Source organism: Gadus macrocephalus, chromosome 3 (assembly GCF_031168955.1).
Source record: "Gadus macrocephalus chromosome 3, ASM3116895v1".
Lineage (NCBI taxonomy): Eukaryota > Metazoa > Chordata > Actinopteri > Gadiformes > Gadidae > Gadus > Gadus macrocephalus.
Genome location: NC_082384.1, coordinates 14,441,317 through 14,461,276, shown reverse-complemented (window position 1 = coordinate 14,461,276; position 19,960 = coordinate 14,441,317). Strand labels below are relative to the sequence as shown.

General features: G+C 43.4%; 2 protein-coding genes across 8 annotated transcripts in view; one reads left to right on the top strand and one right to left on the bottom strand.

Moving 5' to 3' along the window:
* The window catches only part of LOC132454252 (carcinoembryonic antigen-related cell adhesion molecule 6-like), a 14,741-nt gene extending 6,101 nt beyond the window's left edge, over positions 1 to 8,640 (bottom strand). For 3 of the 7 annotated variants that reach the window (XM_060047493.1, XM_060047496.1, XM_060047495.1), the window contains exons 1-2: positions 8,543 to 8,640; positions 8,260 to 8,339 (exon numbers count right to left, since the gene is read on the bottom strand). In XM_060047493.1, the coding sequence (XP_059903476.1) occupies positions 8,260 to 8,329 (70 nt within the window). In that variant the 5' untranslated portion in view covers positions 8,330 to 8,339; positions 8,543 to 8,640. Of the gene's footprint in view, positions 1 to 2,328; positions 3,811 to 3,921; positions 4,158 to 5,082; positions 5,138 to 5,227; positions 5,322 to 5,500; positions 5,759 to 5,848; positions 6,062 to 6,349; positions 6,725 to 8,259; positions 8,340 to 8,542 lie in introns of those variants that run through there. The other 4 variants (XM_060047490.1, XM_060047491.1, XM_060047497.1 and 1 more) reach the window with 4 other exon arrangements.
* A 322-nt stretch (positions 8,641 to 8,962) lies between these two features.
* arhgap19 (Rho GTPase activating protein 19) lies at positions 8,963 to 19,579 on the top strand. The gene is made up of 12 exons (XM_060047489.1): positions 8,963 to 9,109; positions 10,271 to 10,554; positions 11,215 to 11,295; positions 11,730 to 11,939; positions 12,603 to 12,829; positions 13,937 to 14,023; positions 14,937 to 15,002; positions 15,748 to 15,942; positions 16,257 to 16,367; positions 16,835 to 16,942; positions 17,120 to 17,215; positions 17,673 to 19,579. The coding sequence occupies exons 1-12, from the start codon at positions 9,066 to 9,068 to the stop codon at positions 17,730 to 17,732; spliced, it is 1,569 nt and encodes a 522-aa protein (XP_059903472.1). The 5' UTR covers positions 8,963 to 9,065; the 3' UTR covers positions 17,733 to 19,579.
* Positions 19,580 to 19,960: the final 381 nt, after the last annotated feature.

Sequence of the window (19,960 nt, the reverse complement as noted above, 5' to 3'; positions counted from 1 at the left end):
CATTGATTTTAACGTTAACGTTTAACGAGTCTGATAAGGGGTATAGTTTGTCAGTCCACCTTGAATGTCCTCTGCCAGTAGTCTGATGGTTGCTGGGTAAAAACTGTTATGAAACCACTACCTCTTTGCTCAGCACCCGACCGGAGCTTCTCCATCTGAACAGGGTGTGACTGGGCTGATGTGGGTCCTGGAGAATGGATTTTATTTTGTTCCTACAGCGAACTGTGTACAGGTTGTCCATAGACGGGAGCTCTGCGCGTATGCTTCTCTTTGCAGTTTTGACGACCCTCTGAAGGGCCTTCTTCTCCTTTACTGTTAGGTTGCCATACCACACAGTAATGCCCCCTGTGAGGACGCTCTCCACCCGACATCTGTAGGCCTGGGTGAGCGGTTGACAGCTGAGGCCGGCTTTTTTCAGGGACCTAATGAAGTACAGCCTCTGCTCAGCCTATCTCACAGAGGCCGTGTTCTCGGACCAGCTGAGGGTGCTGGTGATGTGGAGGCCCAGGAATTTCAGGCTCTCAACACGCTGCACCACAGCACCTTTGATGTGCATGGCTTGTAGGGCGAGAGCTTTCTTTCACTCGTTTCTAATTAAATTAGAAACGAGTGAAACCTCATGGAGAGGGACATTAACAAAACCAATGAAGCATTTTTATTGGCACGCGTGTATTATATGCGCACCCGGCAAAGTGACAAACGCATCCGTAACAAACCGGACAAAAGTTCTCGTCTTTCTGAGGCGTCGGGGGAAGCGAAGAAATACAATCAGCATTCTAACGGAAAGAAGTGGACTGAGATCTATTCTTAAGCTTCAATTTCAAGCAATTTGCAAGTACGTTTTTACAATGTCCACAGTAAGGCTGATCTCTAGAACGAGTCTCTTTTCTTATCGAATGTTTTTGAATGTTGTCAGCTAAAGTTTCTTTAGCAGGCTTAAAGGTCTTTTGAAAGGCAAAGTATTGAGGCTTAGCAGGATAAGTGCTTGTACCCTTTTGAGCTAGAGCATATTCATCCGCCCTTATGGTGGAGCTGCGCAGCACGCGCCTCTGCCCAGGATGCCCCGCCAGCATGTGCACCCTGTCCCGGGCGGACGCCAGCCTCCACAGCACCCTGCACCACCACCGCAGCACCCAGAAGAGCGTGGTGTCCTGCTACGACCGCGACGGCCGCAGCCTGCCCACCGTCCAGGGCTGACAGCTGACGGCCCGGTCCAGGCTGTACAGTGATCCAGGGGACTGTGCAACAAAATCATCACCCAACGATAGCATGCTGGCCGAAGTAGGCCAATGCTGATTCAAAAAACGAAAACTAGCCAACCACAACCGACATTATGACACACCGGCCCGATGCAGCTGTTTGCTAAACAGAAGACATCTGGCCGTATCATGAAGTAGTAGTGATGAAGTTTTCTCATCATTCTCGACTTTGACTTTACATTTTAAGATATCAAAGCATCACATAGCATTGTATTGCATGTCGAAGCACGTCTAACACTTGCCGTTGGCCCGTTTCAGACATAACATGACAACAAACGTTGACTCCATGGCATGACAATGCTATTGTCTTATACTTACTGTGTTTTCACACCAAACGCGAAATTTTTCGCCCGTTCGCGTTGTCGCCGAAGTTTTGTCCCGCCACACATCATAATCTGTCGCTGTGCAAGTTTTGTCGAATTTGTCGCGCCGCAACAAGATAACCACCATTGCATGTCTTTACCTTTTGTGGAAGAGGGAGAGACGTCGGAGGACCCGACGCAGTATATTCATAATATTGTAATGACCACGGAAGAGGCAGTGAATGAAGTATTGAATAGACAGAGATTTATTAGATAGGCCTACCTAATAAACCAATGAGACAATGAAATACTACCGTGCGAGCGCCACATGTGCGTGTGTGTAAATACACACACAGTAACGCAAGTGTTGTACAATCCTTTGTTATTTGGATAACCGTTCTGCTATGTTAGTGTTATGGCGCATAACACGCAACATAAGTTAAAGCTCCCATTTGGTGAAAAGACTAGACTGCATCGGGTTCTCTGACGTCTCTGGTACTTCCACAACGAGACTCGTAGTGGGGGTTATCTCGGCCTTGGTTGAGAATGAATTGGGGGCAAAATGACTTTGGCTTTGACTCCCTGAAGTCAAGATTGAACCGCGACATGGAGGAGAAAGGGATTGTTTCCCGCGATTGTTACCTGGGATTGTATCCCGCCTGAGCCCCGCAGCCAGGCGGCGTCGGTGGTGCCCCGCGGCGGTGGTGACCTGCGGGGCACCGGCAGCGGGGCACTGTAAGTCACTGCAAATGATCACATCTAATAAGCAAATGAGCGATAGCCACACTTTATTCAGTTATTTAGTCATGCCAACTCAAATTGTAATTCAAGGTGAAAGCAGAGCGAGTCTACGGAGAGCCTTGGCACCCTCTGTAGAACCCCCTTGTATCGAGCGTGATTGCAGTTCCATAAGAATTCCACTGATCGCGGGCGAGCTTAGATTGAATGGGGGTCTATGGAGCTAGATGGCTAAATTGATCTCTTTCACTTGCTTGCGTGGAAACATTGCAGATATCATTGTAGATGCCTCAATTTCAAAATAGATTATAATACAAAGGTCGAAGGAATGAGTACTAATGTCCTTTCGATTTCTTACAGGCTGGGCCGTTATTGGCCGTAAAACGCTAGCATTCTGCTTATGAATGCTGATTGGTCATTGACGGACTTGCGACTGATAACGACCAGAGACCCTGCTTGATGGAATCTGAAGCTCAAGCTTAAATCTTAACGAGGATGTTCCGTCTAAATTAATTGTTATATATTATATGTATATATTCTATATAACAATTGCCAGGAAGTGCCAAAGTGACTTAGAACTTAAAGCAGGACCACTGGCAGTCTGAAAATATATGTCGGCATCACATTTTTGAAAGGATTTTTAGAATTTTTAAAATTCAATATTCAGTATATTATTCAGTGTATTATCTTAGCCCCCCCCTTTTGAATGCAACTTTCAAATTACTGCAACTTTCAACTTTACTAAATTGCACCCTGAGAAAAGTGGATTCTGAGGGTGAAATCCGTAGACTCCCATTCATTCTGCACACGCCCGCGGGCGCCCTCGCATGGACAGAGATGGTTTACCGCAACCAGTTCAGAAACCGGAAGTTACCAGAGAGTGCCAATCCTCTTACTAATAGACATTTTCTGGTAACATTCAGTTACGGTTTTATGATATTACACATAAGCAGTTAGCTAGCTGCAATGCCAATATGGCTTCTGATCACTGTATAAAAAATATTTACAGCTGCTAGGTCACGTGTCTTATCATCTCATTAGTTTGAGTTGGTTTAGCTTCATACAGCCAAACACATTTTACAAAGGATGGAGCCCAGATGGTGGATGATATTCCGACGCTATGAGCCACATTGGTGGTATACCTGTGGATGTGATGGTTTTTCGAACCCAGTTCAGACTAAACTACATTTGATTTAATCTGGTATCATCGTTGCATACATCTTAATCTAATGTATTTTCATTCGCATTTGCATGCACATTTAGGCATATCCAGCCAACCCTCAGCCAGCGTAGTGTCCTGTTTGAACAGAATAAGGTATTCTTTATCCTTATATATGACTATATGCTCTGTAAGGTGACCTTGGGTGTCTTGAAAGGCGCCTCTAAATGAAATGTATTATTATTATTATTATTATTATAAATCCTGCTGCTCAGTGGATCAAAGTGTAGGGTGTTATTTGACGGTTCTGTACAACTCTGAGGTTCCTTCTGTCTCTGTCAGATCACAGTCCCTGAAAAGAAGACAGAGGATATGGACACTTCAGTCACCCTGTAAAACAGATCCATTTGGTTGATCTCAAAATCCGAAAACTTAGACCGTACATATACCAAGAGAAACTCACTCAGGGACAGCATTGGGTCTTTAAGCCTTGACCACAGAGTAAAGGACCTCCTCGATCTGATCTGGTTGGACACGGGAGCCAGCCACACAGCGAGGCACTTCCTGGTTCTCTGGGTGAGAGAGGATGATGCTGGCATAGTGAAGGTCATCCTGCTGTTCTTTTGGTTCTATCTGTGCTGCAGGAGCTGAGCGATTGGTCAGAGCTAAGACGTTGTCATACACAGGAACAGGAATTGGCTGACGGGGAGAGAGGACAGAAAAATACATTTTGCAACACTTTAATCTATTTAAATCATTGATTCCGCGGGCCAATGGCGGCCCGCGGAATCATTCCTGGCGGCCCGCAATGACATACATAATTATGTAAGTTATATAAAAATAAAAATAAAATTATATATATATATTTTTTTATTATTATATCAATATTAATTAAAACAAAAATAAATGATTATAAAGAGAAAAGTCGATTCTCTCTAGCTTTCAATTAAATCCTTTTACATTTGTTAGTTTTAATCCGACTGTACATTACTTTGAAAGGCTGAACCTCAGTTTCGTGATTTTAGAGGACCACGGTGCAATGTTTTTTTTGACCACTGGGATGCTGGCGGCGATTCCCGCCAATTTTTTTTTTCCTTTGGCGGCCCTCAGTCAAATTTTGGGTTCCTAAATTGGCCCTCAGTTGTCAAAACTTTGAGAACCCCTGATTTAAAGGCATGTGCTTTTAGTTCAATTTAGAGGCCCCCGGTGGTGAACATTGGTAATGCCATTAAGTAGGCTTCACTTCAAGACTACTTCCTTGACAATTCAACAAAGTATTAATTTACTTCTTTAAACAAGAATATAAATCATTAGACCCATCTTTTGAATTCTGCTCATTTGCAAAAGTCTCCCCAGATCACACATTGATCTCACCCTTACCCTATTATCAAACATCACTTTATGTTCTCAGATTACCAGATCATAACACAGAGGAAAGGTGTCCAATGAAAGTATACAAGCAAGACCCTGATAATGCTGGTGATCCTGGACCACTGAGATGTAGAGACTCTTCTAGGGGACTCTCTTAAAGACAGAGGTAAAAGTTTCGCAAGTGGTCTTGTATCGTGGCATCAGGGTGGCCTTTTTCAATCATGGGTTAGTAAAATGGCTTCCTGCCTCTCACCTCATCTACGGTATCTGTCACCATTCCAGATACTTTTCTGGAGGCCTTCTTTCTTCTAGTGGAGAGAACAGAGATACTGAGAAGCAACAGGAGATGTGAAAGAATATTAAATAAACGGGACGGAGGGAGAGAGAGATTATCTCACCTCATCCAGAGGAATGGAACAAGAAGGAGTATGGAGGCCAGTAAGACAGCAACTGCCCCTCCAGCTATTGCTGTTATCTGTGATGATGATGTCTCTAGAAAACAGAGGACAGATTTCAAACATGCTTATAGGCCCAATGTTGGCAAACACACAAACAGCAAAGGTGTGTGTCTTTGTATGTGTGTGTGTGTGTGTGTGTGTGTGTGTGTGTGTGTGTGTGTGTATGTGTGTGTGTGTGTGTGTTTGTGTGTGTTGTTTTAAAACAACAATTACCTGTAACATTAATGAAGAAAAGGGTGGAATTATGACGTCCGATTGCATTATGTGCTTGACAGTAATAGCTTCCTCCAAGCTCAGATGTGATATCAGTGATGGTGTAGTTCTGTCCTGATTGTCCCATTGAGTCACCATGTTTGAACCAGGTGTAGTCAGCTGCTGGGTTGGCATCACTGCTGCAGCTCAGAGCTACTGAACTGCCCGCCTCTATTCCCCCAGAGGGACTCACGGTCACTGCGGGGGTCTTTGGAGCGTCTGATAACATAACATATTTCATTCATTATATAAATTACCGTCAGCACCAATCCATTCATACTAAATCAAATGTATTGACTGTTGACTTACACACTGAAGGAGAGGGGAAATGTTCATATCCTTTAACAGCACATGAATAGCTATTTTGAGGCCGAACAATGCCAGGGTACTTCATTCCTTCTCTTGGTGACTGACCATTGCTGATCCAGATGTAGGTAGGGTTACCAGCTAGACCACACATACTGTGACATTCCAAGGATGCTCGGTTAGGACGGATAGGAAAGGACACTTTCACCTGGAGACCTGGTTGGGAGAACAAATGACACAAGTGAGTTGTGTAAATCACAAGTGATAAACCAGATTAGACACAACACACACACACACACACACACACACACACACACACACACACACACACACACACACACACACACACACACACACACACACATATACAAACACACCACCATACACACACACACACACGCGAACACACCCGCACCCACAGACACACACACACAAAAACACATACACACACGCACACACACATTAACAAGATGCTCAGTAGACTCATTGGTAATGAAAGTTTACCTGTCACAGATAGCGTCTCTCCAAGGTCACTGGTATATTCCAGTATATTGGCGGTTACTGTATTGTATGTTCTGAACCTGAACTTGTACTCACTAGAGTCACTCTGTCTCAGGTCACTGATGCTCAGGGTACACTTTACAATACAGCTGACCCTGGTACATTTGGGCTTGTAGCAATTGTTTTTAACACGACCAGCATAGTCTGTATCTTTTTGCACATCAACATCTCTTTTATGAAACCACCGTGGCTCCTGGACTGTGGTATCAACGTGCTGTGCTTTAGGGTATTTCAATTGGCAGGTGATGTCAACCGTCGATCCTCTTGGAGCGCAGACATTATTAGATGGGTAAGTAATCCAGTAATCAGCCTTCAGCACTGTTAAAAAAACCAACATCCCATTGAGAATGAACAAGACAAAGAGGTTCAGCTGATGAAATGCATGATCAGTTGCTTGTGCAAATACAGTAAAAGTTGACATATTTCTACGGCAACTTTGCCTTGTGAAGTTCAAATTAAATAGAGAGCAATCAGTAAATTATTAGCCTCGACTTCCAGTCTCCCTTGTGACAATTTACTTGCACAAGAGAGCCTGGAGGATGGCCCTAACATTTTGGGTAAGCAATGCGATTGGTGCTTGAGCTGTGATTGGGCGGTTGGTTCCGACACGAGTCAAAGGGTGTAACAGGCAGCTTGATGGACCAACTGGCCGCCACCAGAAATTTGGTTGAAAACAGAAGTAAGGGAGCATTACACATTCAAACAGGAAATTGTTAGCAGGTGAGCCTATATCTATATATAACAGTAAAATATGATACCCAGAGCAGAATCTAGGCAAGGCAGGGCAAGGCAAGGCAACTTTATTTATGTTGCACTTTTCATACACAAGGAAGACTCAAAGTGCTTCACATATAAACATTGTCATACAATAAAATTAAATAATAGACAAGTAAAAGAAAACATATGCAAAGAAATGGGTAAAATAGAAAGTTAAAAAGGCATTTTAGTATTAAAATAGAAAATAAAGGCAAAGTTAAAAAAGCTTTTTAGAAAGTGCAATGTATTTAAGTTTTAGCAGAAAGCTAAAGCAAACATAAAAGTCTTCAGTCTTGTTTTAAAGGTGCTCAGAGTTGGGGCAAGTCTTAAATCCTCAGGGAGTTTATTCCAGCTATTTGTTGCATAGTAACTAAATCCTGCTTTCCCATGTTTCGTGTTTACTCTGGGGATAATTAACAGATTGGTCTCAGAGGATCTTAGTGGTCTAGAAGGCTTATGTAGTGGAAGCATATCACTTAAATATTTTGGGCCTAAACAACCATGTAGGGATTTATAGGTTAGCAACATGATTTTAAAATCAATTCTCTGACCTACAGGAAGCCAATGTAACGATTTCAGAATTGGTGTAATATGTGCATTTTTTGGTCTTTGTTAGAACTCTAGCAGCAGCATTCTGAACAAGCTGAAGCTTCCTCAGAGTTTGTTTTGGGAGACCTGTAAGGAGACGATTGCAGTTATCAAGCTTACTAGTGATAAAGGCATGTACAGGTTTTTGTAAGTCTTAGATGTCTAAGACAATGTAACATTAAAAAAATACCCATTTATTGCTAGAAGAGTAAAAAGTGCATTTTATGACCAAATCTATTTACAATGTTGCTTTTTACACTGATCATTTAAAAATTGTCATTGTCATTTTGTTTTGGTAGACAGAACCTTGACATGCGTGACATATTGCTGTTTCTTCAAAGTCGATAATGGGCTAAAATGTTCATACGGGTCGTTTTGGATGACCTATTCTGGCGTTTAGGTTGAAGATAAATTTGTACTGTGGTTTCACTCTCCCCATTCCAGTTGATTGTTGTCATGTTACTCAATGTAACAGTTCAAGTTAATGTCTATAACATAAATGTACCAACCTGGGAGTGAAAGAAGGAAAGCTAGAAATCCTCTTGCTGATGATCTTAAATTCATAGTTTGTCGAATCATCTGTGGTTTTCTGGGGATATTTAAACACAATATTTTTTTATGCAGTACATAGACCCTCATGAAGAAATACATAGGCCTACATTTGTAAAATTGGGTTAAAACTTTTTTTTATGAGAAAAACTCAATACACATATTTAGATTAGTCTTATTCTTGATATGGCTGTTAGGTTTGTTAAGCAATTCAATCCAAGCTCAGAAAATGTAACATCTTACTGTGTACTGGAAGTTTTCTGTGTGTGGAAATAGTCGTTGGTTTGTCCTGTTAACGTTGGGCGGATTGGTCTTGACACGAGTCGAAGGGGTGTAACAGGCAGCTTAGGGGACGTAGCTGTAACAATCGTCCGCTTCATTCTGCTTCCCTCTCCCACACACGCACACGAGCACGCACACGCACACATACACGCACACGCACACTCACACGCACAAACACTATGAATTACACAAATATGATTCAAGAAAACATTTTACAAAGATAAATTAGTAAATGTTAGGCATCATGGAAAAAAACTGTCTTTAATAATAAAATATTTAAATATAGAATATATTTTTGTATTGTTTTGTGGTTGTCCCTGTCTACCGTTTCCCTTGACAAGCTGAAGAAATTTAAACAACCCAATCAGATTGCTCGACAGGCAAATCATATCGCTGGATGCCGCCCATATTTCACAACCCACGAATCACTGATCCCAAAGTAGGCGGGACCTAAAAAGACAACAGCGGAGGATTCAAACCAAGCATGGCTGCGGATAAAGAGAAAGGGAATAATACAAAAAAAATCAGGTAAAATTACTCATTATGGACAACATACGCTCTTATTGACATGTGTATTCCTTTGTTAAACTCTAGTGGGTAGGGAACTTGGTATTAAGATATGCCCAAACTGTTGCATCTATTAGTCAGAGTAGAGTAAGTTGGGTCGTGTAGCGTTATTTATGAGAGCTGATTTACATTTAACCTTTATAACTGGTTCAAATGTTTCAATTTTACTTGAACCCTGCAAACTAAAGATATCAGACACATTTTTCTTTCTTCCAGTGTCATGGCTTGAACTGTAGGCCTAAGTTGCGCAAATTATAGTAGGAATACCCTCCTTATACTTATGAAGAGAGGTTAAGAGTTTGCCGTTTAACTCTGTATTTGTTGAATGCATTCTTTGGTTATTGTAAATGCTCCCTACCGATATTCAAACGGCATTGGTTTAATAATTGATCTACTGACATCAAATGGCTTTTAAGGCGGATTCTTGTTTCGTATATAAAGAGCTATCTTTATGGCATTCAGCGCAACAATATTGAATCATATAAAATCGACCAATCATAAACCTCCGTTAAGCAGACGCTTTTAAAGCGACGTGCGTAATGAAGGAGTCGGTAGCTCGCATATCATCATTGACATATTTACAGAGTAGGATGAGGACAATGGGTCCAACTCTGAACCTTTTGGACAGGGAGTCGAACACCCAAAGCTAGACCTTTTGCGATTCTAATTTAATTACTTGCATTATTTTGCTGATGCTTTTGAATAAATGTTATACTCTGTTACTCTTGCCATTTATATTGTAAATTAGGTTTGGACACCAACTACGTTGGTTGTTTGTCAATTCTGATTTGCTCTGGCATATACGGCTCTTCAGTTCAGATAGATTTCCAGCAGACCTGCCTGGGTCGGACCAATAACAACCGTTTATCTAATGTATAAACAACCAAGATGGCTGCAACTGATGTGTCACATGTTTCGTTGTTCTGATTGGTTGTAGCTCTATCCAATTGCCTCAAGATGCATATTTGTCTAGGCTCTTCGATTAAGCCCAATGGAAATTGGAAAATCGACTGAGAGTGTGAATTGTGAATTGGTCTGGTGATTTAAGGCTACATTGAGCTGCCTGTGAATGCGTCTGGACTTGGACTAGTCTAGACCATTCTGACCTTTTGTCCCTTTCAGAGGTACACCGTGCACCATGGGGATCCAGCCAGAGGAGAATTCGAGCAGCACCCGTGCCGGCCGTGCCACCACCATCATCTTCAACCCCGACTTCTTTGTGGAGAAGCTCCGTCACGAGCAGCCAGAGGTGTTCACGGAGCTGGTGCTGAGCAACCTGACGCGACTCATCGACCTGCCGGGGAGCGAGTTCTCCGAGCTGCTGGGAGAGGAGGCGCCCCCCAAGACCCCCACGGGCAGCAGCGGAGGGGGCTTCTTCCGCTCCTTCAACTTCCTGAAGCGCAAAGGTCAGACGCTGCCTGGTTCCTGCCCCCTAGTCCCCGCCCAAAAAACCAGTTCTGCTGAAAAATATTGTTACAGTGATGGAAGCCTTTGGTCCAAAGCAACAGAAAACAACACACGACTCCAGTAGAGTGAAGTTTGGATTATATGTTTTTAAAGTCTCTTTCTGACTCACATTCTGAGAAAAATGGAGCCAAGTTGTTGTACAATTTAGTTTTTACATCTTTGTTACAACAGTCAACCTTGAAGACAAATGATGTCCGTCGTAAAATAAGGTGTGTTTCTATAGCAGCGTGAAGGTCAGATGCTCTTATTAGACAAACCCAATGATTGCAATAATTCTCCTATGTGGTATTAACTTACCTAAAATGATCTAGATTTGTGGAGTTCCTGGTGCATATTTGTATTATTTGCACTTATTCTAGTAAAGTTGTCTTCCGTCTTCCAAAATTCAATAGTGAAAAAAGAAGACTGCCGCACAAAACATGTCTTCACTATGATGTGATGGGCTGATTCACAAGCCAGCTGTGTGTTAGCCTATTAGCCGGCTTGTAAGTAGTAGATTGGCATGTTGTGACAGACCTTCAGTGCTTGAGTTTGCTTGCATGTAGGATAGAAAGACTGTTCACTGTCTACCATAAAACATGTTCATCCCCCGTTCACAGATAAGGATGTTGTGTTTGGGACCCCTCTGTCAGAAGGAAGCATCGCACAAATCTACCAGCTCATCGAGTACCTCAGCAAGAGTGAGTATAATCCTCATAGAACTGACCACACACTTATTACACTCCGGAAGTGGTGTTCACCATGCAACGCAGAATTGTATAGTGTTTAGGATGTTTGACTCATCTATATTTATCTGTCTGTCTGACTGTCTGTTAGACTCTGTCAGCTCTGTTGGACACTATCGGCTACTAACTTCATTAAAAGATGTCTAAACGAGAAAGTGTCTCAAAGAATAAAACTCTCTGAACTTCTGAGCTTTAACTGTGGCTACAACTGAAGCTACTAGAGGCTGCTAATGGAGAAACGTAGATAGTGCAGGAATAGAGGATAGATAGATCAAGTGTACACAATAGATATTTGAATGAATCATCGTACTGCAGCCCTGCCAGGTAATCCTATCCCAGGCTCTCCCTTGGCTGACGATCCTATTGGTTTCTTGCTCCTGTCCACTCAGATCTGCAGGTGGAGGGTCTGTTCCGGGTGCCGGGCAACAGCGTGCGGCAGCAGACGCTGAGGGACCTGCTGAACAGCGGGGCGGATGTGGACCTGGGCTCCGGGGGCTTCCACCCCAACGACGTGGCCACCCTGCTCAAGGCCTTCCTGGGGGAGCTCCCCGAACCCCTCCTCACACACCGGCAGCTCCACGCACACCTGAAGATAGCAGGTGACACTCACTCACTCACTCACTCACTCACTCACTCACTCACTCACTCACTCACTCACTCACTCACTCACTCACTCACTCACACACTCACTCACTCACTCACTCACTCACTCACTCACTCACTCACTCACTCACTCACTCACTCACTCACTCACTCACTCACTCACTCACTCACTCACACACTCACACACTCACTCACTCACTCACTCACTCACTCACTCACTCACTCACTCACTCACTCAACTCACTCACTCACTCACTCAACTCACTCACTCACTCACTCACTCACTCACTCACTCAACTCACTCACTCAACTCACTCACTCAACTCACTCACTCACTCACTCACTCACTCACTCACTCACTCACTCACTCACTCACTCACTCACTCACTCACTCACTCACTCACTACCTCACCTCCTCACTCACTCACTCACTCACTCACTCACTCACTCACTCACTCACTCACTCACTCACTCAACTCACTCACGCTGTGAGGCTTGCTCTTAAAGTGTTGTTTCGATTGCCCTGTAAATATAAAACCACCGCCTGGCTGCCAAGCTGACCTTCAGGGATAAACAAAGTACTGCTAAGTATGTAGTTAGTTCCCAGTATTGTGTTAATCCACCCTCCTAACACCCCTCCCCCCTCCCCCTCACTGCAGACATGACCCGCTTCGATGAGCGGGGCAACAAGACGTCGGTGCCGGACAAAGAGCGGCAGATCGAGGCGCTGCAGCTGCTCCTCATGTTGCTCCCTGCCGCCAACCGCTCGCTGCTCAAGCTGCTCCTGGAGCTGCTCTACCACACCGCCAAGCGGCAGGACACCAACAAGATGTCCGCCTACAACCTGGCCCTCATGTTCGCCCCGCACGTCCTCTGGCCTCGATACGTGAGTACCAGTGGCGCTTGGGCCTCCGCACTCGGCCCTGTTTTGGCAGGCATATGCAGCTCAATGTGGGGCTGTGCTGCTAAGGGTTAGGGTTAGTTAACTCTAACCCTAACCTTAACCCTACATACTAAATACAATTTGAGTAGATTTTGTAAAAGGGGATTCATTGTTAATAAAGGACAATTCCGGTATTTTGAACGTTTAGCCCCTTTTCTGGTTTGTCTAGGATGAAATAGAGTGGTTGACACCGAAATTTTGACTATGGGTCCTGTCTTTGGTTATTGCCTCATTTCGAATCGCCCCTGCCTGCTTCACAATGGCTGGCTACGGGCATTCACAAACCTGTCCTTAAAACAACCCTAAACGTTTGTTTTCAGAAACGTGCAACTCACCGAGTGGTTAGTGGTGTTGTGGATGTCCCAAATCAAGTACCATAGCGAAATAAAGTGTCGAGTCTTTTATTTTGCATTTTGTAAATCCATTGATTTCGGTTGGAAGACTCATTGCTTGTTGACCGGAAACGGGAAGGCCAGCTGGTTCTAGTCTTTTCGCTCTGTTCTAGCCCTACTGTTGAGACAGAGAACTGAGCGAAAAGACCACAACCTTTCCGTTTCCAGAACCAACCGTCAAAATGTCGGTGTCAATCACTCTAATTCATCCTTGACAACCAGAAAGGGGGCTAAATTTTCAATTGTCCTTTAACTAGCATAAAGCGCCCTTCGGGCATTTTCTACATTTCCCCCCTTAACTCAACCCGAGCTCTTCCTCCCTACTCACCCATGGCTCCTCCCCCTGATCCATCTGGTCCCTCCCCCCCAGGCCCCCCTGAACGTCATTCCTCAGAAGCAGAAAACTGATACAGCCTAGGCAGGTGGGGGCTAGTCATTTGTTTTGGTGCAACATAGCTGTTCCCCCCTAGCTATTTTAGTCTTCGGCGTAGAGCACAGTGCTCCTATGAAAAATAAAAATGTCAGCCCGGATCGTTCTTCATTGCTCGGCTGCCGGCACTTTGACAGAAGTCATACTTCGGGGACATTTAGTCATTTGGCACCGTGTTTCCCAACCACAGTCTTATGTTTGTGTGTGCGTGTGTGTGTGTGCGTGTAGATGACTGCAGTGGACCTGAAGGACAACCTGAAGAAGCTCAACAACAGCATGGCCTTCCTCATCAGACACTCACAGAAGCTGTTCAGGGTAACGCATGCACACGCACACAAACACTCCCATAAGGGGTAAAGCCAACTGTTGTCGCATTGGTTCGTTATGATCACAATATTTTTAATTGATTAGTTTAGTCTCTTTTCTAATAACATCTTCAAATCAGACTGTTTTATGCTAGATGTACACTTTTCCAGCTTGGCAATATTTTTACTCACAGGGGTGCACATAACTGATACGCAAGTACGCATGCGCGGCCATAACCGGGGATGCGTAACGTCACTTGTGTCACTAGTACAGCGCTTTTGCCTTACGGGAGATCGAAAAAAAACGAAACAACAAAATACATTGAGCAGCTACTGGTGGCGAACTTGCGTTCGCCACCAGAAGAAAAGGGAAATGGAGCCGGAGCAGAAGAAAATGTATTTTTTTCCAAAAAGTGGCACCAAGACCAGATGTGCCGTGGCTCGTAATGAATGATAAGCGCAATGAAATGTGCGCTCATGTGCGGCGCTGTGCACTGCGCACACACTGGAGAACTGCGCAAAATCAGCTGATCGCAACGTTCCTTTTGTCAGATAATCAAACGCTCCGTGGTCGAGCTGCTGCAGTTTGATTAAAAAAAAAAAAAAGGTGACGCAAAAAACCTCTGTGAAACTGGGTACGTTTCATAAGATCCGATGTTACGTGAGGAGCTATGTCTGGGGTGCGTACCAAACACCATCTCCTGGTACTCAACTGAACTCTATAAAGAAGTTATGTGCATCCCTGCATACCTCAATGTAGTGCTACCTCTCTATCTCTGAATACCATTATTATGTTGGTTGTTATAATATATACAGTAGGAACCCACATGCCTTACTGTCAGTGCAGTCCTCCACATATATTGTCAAATGCTCTAAAGTCAGTATTATAGTGATTGCCGCATGTGTTGTTGTTTGTTGTCCAGGCCCCTGCCTACATGAGGGAGCACGCCAGAGTGCACTGTGCCAGCTCCAGAGTTATCCAGACCAAGGTCAGTGGTGACATCACAGCACACATTGCTGTCCAATTGGTCCTATTTAAGCAGCCCGCATATAGTGTGGGGGAGAATTAGTAAGTAAGAAGAAGAAGTAAGAAGAACCAAAGCCTGGTCGTATTGTAGTTTACCTATCAGTGATTGTACAGTGCAGTGGTGATTTCTACCACCAGAGGGCTCTAGAGTCAAAGTTTAAAAAGTGAAGAGAATGTATTCTTAGGCCCTGATCACACAAAACACTTTAAACAGCTGGGAGAAGCTATTTGGTAATTGCTATCCATGGGAACCAAACGTTTTGCTTGGTTCCCATGCATTTCTGGACACCCTGAGTTAAAGAAAATGTTGATTCAAGGAAAAAAAGATTCTATGGTTGCTTTGCAACAGTTAAAAGGCGCAGCACGCTGCTTTCCCCTTTCTTAACTTCCCAGAAAGGTTCCCAAATGATCCCATCGATAACAATGACAAAGCAACTGCCCCCGATCTGCCAAAAATGCGTGGGTTGATCGAGTCCCTACTAGAGGACTTATCCTCTCACCTTAGTGTCTCTGTCAAGTCTGGGCTCTTTTATATCGTCATCGGTTATATTTATTGTGTTCAGATGGAGCGTGATTCCTACCTGTTTTGTATTTATTGTGTCTTGATGGAACGTTATCCCTAACTGTTTATGTATTTATTGTGACTTGATGGACGTGATTTTTAACAGTATTGCATTTGGTCTTGGATGGTTGGTGTTTTCCATCAGGATGATTTGGAGCTGCTGCCTGCCAACGGTAGCCCGGTGCTGCGCTCACCGACAGGGTCCAAGAGGCCCGGCGGGCCCCTGGAGCCCATCGCCGGGGGGCCCCAGCACCACACGGAGGAGGCCCTGAAGGAGCTGTTCAGACACGTCCACCACAACATGCCCGACTCGGCCAAGAAGAAGAAGCTCATCCAGCAGGTGAACTCTTTGGACTGGGTGGTCATGGGAACCGGGGTTGAAAGGTAGACTGCATTATAGAATGCTTTGCTATAATAATAATAATTATTATTATAATAATTACCTAATTGAAAACGATTGGCAACAGGTTTTTAAGTTGATCAGTTTGATTTCAAATTAATCTCAGATTGTTAATGTGTAACACCAATGCTCCACTGGATATGTATTTGCCACATTGCCATCCTCGTCTTTATGTGAGTATGTGTCTGGGAACATAAAAAGGAGAAACCTAGCCGCTAACACATTAGCATCATCCATGTGCTCATGGCCTCCAGATTGCCAGGCAAACAGAATTCGGGACCCCCCCACCCAGCGATTGCCAGCAGACCCCCCCCGGACGCACCAAGAAACACCCGCGCTCACGCTCCTTCGGGGCGCTGATGAAGGTGAGCGCGCACACGCATGACGTTCATTCATTCTCAAAGCACAGTTTATATCTAACGTTTGGGATTGTGAGGATTTCAACAGTGTGCGCATGTCTCGGAGTTGTCCTTTATGTGTCTTTAACAAGGTGTGACTTGGACTCTAAAGGAGTGTCTGGGACTCTTAAGGATATGGGTCAGGGGCTTTTAACAAAGTTTGTCTGTTACTCTTACGGGGATTGTGTGACTCTTAAGGAGGTGAGTCTGGGACTCTAACGAGGTGTCTGACTCTTAACGAGTTGTGTCTGGGACTCTAACGAGGTGTCTGACTCTTAACGAGTTGTGTCTGGGACTAACGAGGTGTGTGTGTGACTCTAACGAGGTGTGTGTGTGTGACTAACGAGGTGTGTGTGTGTGACTCTAACGAGGTGTGTGTGTGACTCTTAACGAGGTGTGTGTGTGGCTCTAACGAGGTGTGTCTGTGATGTCAGCGTAAAGCTCGTGGAGATCAGCTGACCACCGAGAGGAAGCTCAGGCACATCTCCCCGGTAACCATGTCGACGGGGAAACCCGGGAAGGAGAATGTCGTCCTGCAGGCGGTGAGGCCACTCTTCTCCTTCTCCTCTTTGTTGAATGGACATGTTTACTTAATTTAAACTTTATAAATTGTTCCATTAGTTTCTTAGTAGACTTCCATTATGTAACTCGTGAATTGATGGTGTTCCCATGTGCACACTGTTGGCCACAATAATGTGTGTGTGTGTTTGTGTGTCCAGGTGAACAGTCCCCTGATGTTTGGGAAGGCGTGCGGTGCGCCGAAGAGTTCAAGAGGCTCTGCTCTCTCTAAGGAGAGGCTACACCAGGACTCCAAGGTAAGTCCCCCCTCACTCACAGAGACCTACTTTACATACCATTACAAGTTATCACATAGCAGCCACTGCCTCCACTAACAGAGACATACTTAACATTACATGTGAAGAAAAGGTGCTGTATAGTGCTGCAAATAGAAAAAAGGTCTAAATGTCTGAAGTGAGGACAAGTCAATTGTCAAGTCAGTTTCATTTGTATTGCCCTGAATAACGGTACCATTCTGAAGAGGCTTCACAGGCCCACATTAAATCAACCTCCCAGACTAAGCCCTCTGAAAGACAAGGAAAAGCTTCCTTAAATATCAAGGGAGAAACCTTCGGAAGGTACGCAGGGGACAGACATAATGATAGCATAACAGACTAAAATGCTACTAGATTACCGTTGTTATCTATATATGTATAAATTGGAACTTCCAGACATTTTTGTTCAAAAATCCATTAAATCTGTCTCTTTTTCCAGGGCTCTCCATCGACCTCCATGATGTGTTTCTCGCCACCTCAGGAGATTTCTTCTTTGTGAGTGGTTGATCCAGACCGCATGCTCCATGGCTATGTCTCCTCTTCAATCTCATGACTGCATAGAACTGTGAACGACAGAACTGTGACCAATAACAGAGCCAGTTCCTTTTAAAAAACAGCCTTTTTAAAAATCGGTTATATTTTATTCTTTCTGAACAACTGTTTCTGAATGCATGACTACTATATAGCTGAGCCTGACATGCTGTATGATTGTGTGAGTGTGTATATATTTGTGTACATGTGTGTCTGCTTGTGTTTATAAGCTAATTTCTATGACTGTGAATCCTTCTTCGCGGTACAAAATGGCCTCTGGTGCTCCTTGAAAGATTTTCACCAGCTTCCTCTTATATGTTATTGCGTAGCATCTGGTCAGAATTCACCTGCCGTTTTTCTAAAATATATATTTTTAATGGGTTATACCACCGTTTTTAAACTCCTGCCCTATGATGCAACATGCGCTGTCTGCGGGGCAAGACACTGGGTTACAGAGCGACTGGAAGTGCCGTTGGGGAGTAAATGGCCAGATCTGCAAAGTTTACAAGTAACGATAATGTGACTGTGGTTGTTGGTTAAATGGATACCATGAGATGCCTGGGATTTGACGTCCAGTTACTGATACTATCGGATATGACTCTCAAAGGAAATGCAGAGAGGGCTGCACTGTTTTGATAGTCAAGTTCTCAATGTTTTTTAAAATTAGTTTTTCTATCTCTCATTTGGGCCAGTTGCAGGAAATCCTGGACTAGTGCATTTGCAACAGAGTTGTTGAGGGTTTATCGTACATTAGGGGAGGGTTTGTGTCATGGTTTCAGAGGGCTTTTGGTATGTTGGAGGAGGGTTTTGATCATGGTTTCAGAGGGCTTATGGTATGTTGGAGGATGGTTTGGGTCGTGGTCTCAGAGGGCTTATTGTACGTTGGAGGGATGGTTCATGGTTTCAGGGTGCTTATTGTACGTTGAAGGATTGTTTTGGTGATGGTTTCAGAGGGCTTATGGTATGTTGGGGCGGGATGGTTCATGGTCAGAAAGGTGACTGGTTATGGTGATGATGAGGATGGTGATGATGGTGAAATGATGACCTGTTCGTGGCAGTAAATGGTAGTGCTTATTTGTACTGCACTGGGATTCCTAGTACACTCAATCTTTTTTTTTTTATTGATATTTATTGATATTGTTGTGACAGTCTTGACATACTTGCGGTTCAAACATAGCCACATAGTTTGTGATTTCTGTGTTAATCCATTTGTATTTATGCCCACCCTATGTTTGGTGTGTTTTTTAATGGTGACTTATTTTAAAGTGTGTTAAATTTTGTAATAATACTAATAATACTTTTTTTTGTTCCCGTTGTAAAGCCTTTGCATCCAAATGCTTGACTTTGGTTAACATTCTTTAGTTGCTGATCGATGGATCTTCCATTATGCAGAGTTATTCAGACCTCTAAGAGATCTGTCTAGGTTCTGTTTGGACAGAGGAACCAGAGAAACCGCTTCCACTGCTTTGAGAAAGCAGGGGAAATTTCATTTTTTGTCCAATATATGTATTTTTTTGTCAATCCTTTGCCTTGTGATTTCTATCTAGCGATTTTGGTTCAAAAAGAATTTCAACCAAATATCATTTTATTTGTAGTGTTTTCTTCGTTTTTGGAAGATTATCCTCAATCCAACGCATCTGTCTAATCAGCATAAGCAACGTCTGGGCCAATTAACCTACTCCTCTTTTACTGTGATTCTATTAGTGGTCCGACTGTGGTAATTTTCCATTTTTTATATACATGTAAAATAAATGTGACCTGTATAGAGTCTTCAAAGGTATGTTTTATTTGGATTAAAACATATTTTTCCTACAAGTTGTCTGTTGTCGATTTCTTTATTAACTACTGCAGTTGTACAACAAATGTCCACAAGAGGTCACGGTTTAGCTGTGTAGACATTGTATAATTTACACACAATCGGCCAATCTATTACCTTTAATTAAATAAATGGTATACTGTGTCTATGTATATATTTTTTATATACGTTTTGCAACTTCAAACCACATATTTCTTGCATGGCTATTAATAGTTATTCGTAAATCTAAATGTTTTCAAATGACATGGCATAGGGCTTCCACGTGTATCCTACTATTCGTAACATTACTATCTGGTCAGGTCTGGCTTGCACTTTTACTACTGCTATGGATACAATTAGGTTGATATATATATATTTTTTTAATGTTTAAATTATAGGTC